General features: G+C 40.2%; 1 protein-coding gene across 3 annotated transcripts in view; it reads left to right on the top strand.

The window, feature by feature from the left end:
• The window catches only part of TPGS2 (tubulin polyglutamylase complex subunit 2), a 55,764-nt gene that overhangs the window by 20,474 nt on the left and 33,167 nt on the right, over window positions 1-2,123 (top strand). The window contains exon 2 of one of the 3 annotated variants that reach the window (XM_008577534.1): window positions 521-600. The exons of 1 other annotated variant lie outside the window; for it this stretch is intronic. In XM_008577534.1, coding sequence (XP_008575756.1) covers window positions 521-600 — 80 coding nt within the window. Of the gene's footprint in view, window positions 1-520; window positions 601-2,123 lie in introns of those variants that run through there. One more of the 3 variants, XM_008577532.1, reaches the window with a different exon arrangement.

The following is a 2,123-nucleotide window of genomic DNA, read 5'->3' as shown; positions in this document are numbered from 1 at the left end:
CTCAGCATTGGACAGATCATCTAGGCAACAAATTAACAGAGTAACCATTATCCTTTCAGAAAGAGAGAAGAAATCTAGGGTAATTAGAGGGGGAGGAAATGGGGGAATGGAAGAGATTGGACAAGGAGCATAAAGAATAATTACGATTTATAACAACATGTATGCTAGTTATATTGATTTAATCAACATATCTCAATGTTCAATGCCAAAAATATGTATAATCGATTTTGATTCAATAAATAAAATAAATTTTTTTTAAAAAAAGAAAGAAATGTATGAGAGTGGGCCGATAGCAACTCTATGGACTCTCTTTTTCCTTCTCCAGAATCTTCCCCAGGCGTGACAAAGGTGACCATCACAGAAAAAGTACCTGCTGAACGNTATATCTCAATGTTCAATGCCAAAAATATGTATAATCGATTTTGATTCAATAAATAAAATAAATTTTTTTAAAAAAAAGAAAGAAATGTATGAGAGTGGGCTGATAGCAACTCTATGGACTCTCTTTTTCCTCCTCCAGAATCTTCCCCAGGCGTGACAAAGGTGACCATCACAGAAAAAGTACCTGCTGAACGTCATATGGTTTCTTCATGGGAACAAGTAAGTGTTGCCATGCAGAATTCTCACCTCCTAACAAAGGGAGGTCAGCTTAAATGCCCCTGAGAAGGAAAGGTTAGGGGAGGAAACCTATTCTGATCTCAGGCCACAGCTGCCTTCAAAGTAATGTTCACTCTTTCCTCTGTTCCTGTGTAAGCCTCTTAACACTCCCTTCTGTTCCATGCCATTTCCCCAACATGTAGTGTCTCCTTGAGCCCTGCTATCCTATGGAGGAAGTGGATATTGGAAGTTGTATACAACAAAGCTAAGAACCCAGCATGGAAAGAAACAGATTTGTATTAATAAGCATTGTGCTGGGCAGAACATGGTTAAGTGTTGCAGGTAACTACTAACCAGATCAATAGCTGGTGCTTCCCAACCCTCCTCTGAACTTTTAATCAGTAAAAGTTTTTAAGCTCAAAATGGGCAAGGCATTGTGCTTAGTGTTGAGCCTCGGGGATTCAATAGTAATTTTTTAAAAGGCACTGTTCTTACCTCTTGATCTTACTATCTAAGACATACTGTAGATTGTTACAAATACAATTACAAACTGGACTGTGAAAGTACTGTGAAAGAGAAAGGGAGCATTGTCAAGAGGCCTGACCTAATCTGAAGGTTTTCCCAAAGAAGCTGTGAGAAGTTGTTAGCCAGGCAGATGAGATCGGGGAATTTGGGGTTTTCAACCTGTGTGAAAGCTTTGAGATGCAAAGGATCATATTGTTCCAGGAGCATAAAGAAGGAGCGTAAGAGAACAAGGGAGAGAGGTCATCAAGGACCAGGACATGCAGGGCTTTGTAGATCCTCAGGAGTTTGTTTTTATCTTGGGAGGAAAGAGGAGCCATTGAAATGTTTTCAGTAGGGAACTGGGAAGGTCAGATTTCTGCTTTGGAAAGATCACTGTGGCTGTGGAGTAGCAAGTGGACTTGATTGGGGAGGAGACAGCAAGAAATTGCCCACTATTTAATAAGTGCCTACTAACACATATCACATAAGTTATTTCATATTAAATGAATAATAACTCTGCAAGGTAGGCATTGGTATCTCCATTTTATAGATGAAGAAACTGAGGCTTAAAGAAGTTAAAGAATTTGTTCTGGGTCACATAGCTACCAAGTGGCAGAGGCTGAATTTGAACTCAGATTTACCTGCCTCTAAGCACATGCCCTTTCTGCTCTGCCAGGCTGCCCCTCTAATGAAGGACAACACAGTGGGAGTCTTGCCCTTGGCAGGCAAGCAGCCCATGGGTATGTGTTCAGTTCTGCCAGCATGACTTCCCTCCCTGGGCTGAGCCAGCAGCAGCTTTTCTGGCAGCTCAGTAACTGGGAGTTGAGTTTTTTCTCCAGGATGGGAAGTAGTCCATGGACTCCTTGAAATGTAATTCACATGTATTAAGTAGGTACATTTTTCTAGGGAAAGATTTCTTTAGTTTCTCCATAACCTCAGAAAGCTTAAGAACAGGTTTTTGTATAATTTTTTCTGTCAAAATGGGGAAATACTCTGCTATTTTGTTACCTATTTTTTAACTT

Source organism: Galeopterus variegatus, unplaced genomic scaffold (assembly GCF_000696425.1).
Source record: "Galeopterus variegatus unplaced genomic scaffold, G_variegatus-3.0.2 Scaffold1528, whole genome shotgun sequence".
Taxonomy (NCBI): Eukaryota; Metazoa; Chordata; class Mammalia; order Dermoptera; family Cynocephalidae; genus Galeopterus; species Galeopterus variegatus.
Note: the sequence above shows the minus strand (reverse complement) of the source record. Positions and strands in the feature narration are given on the sequence as shown.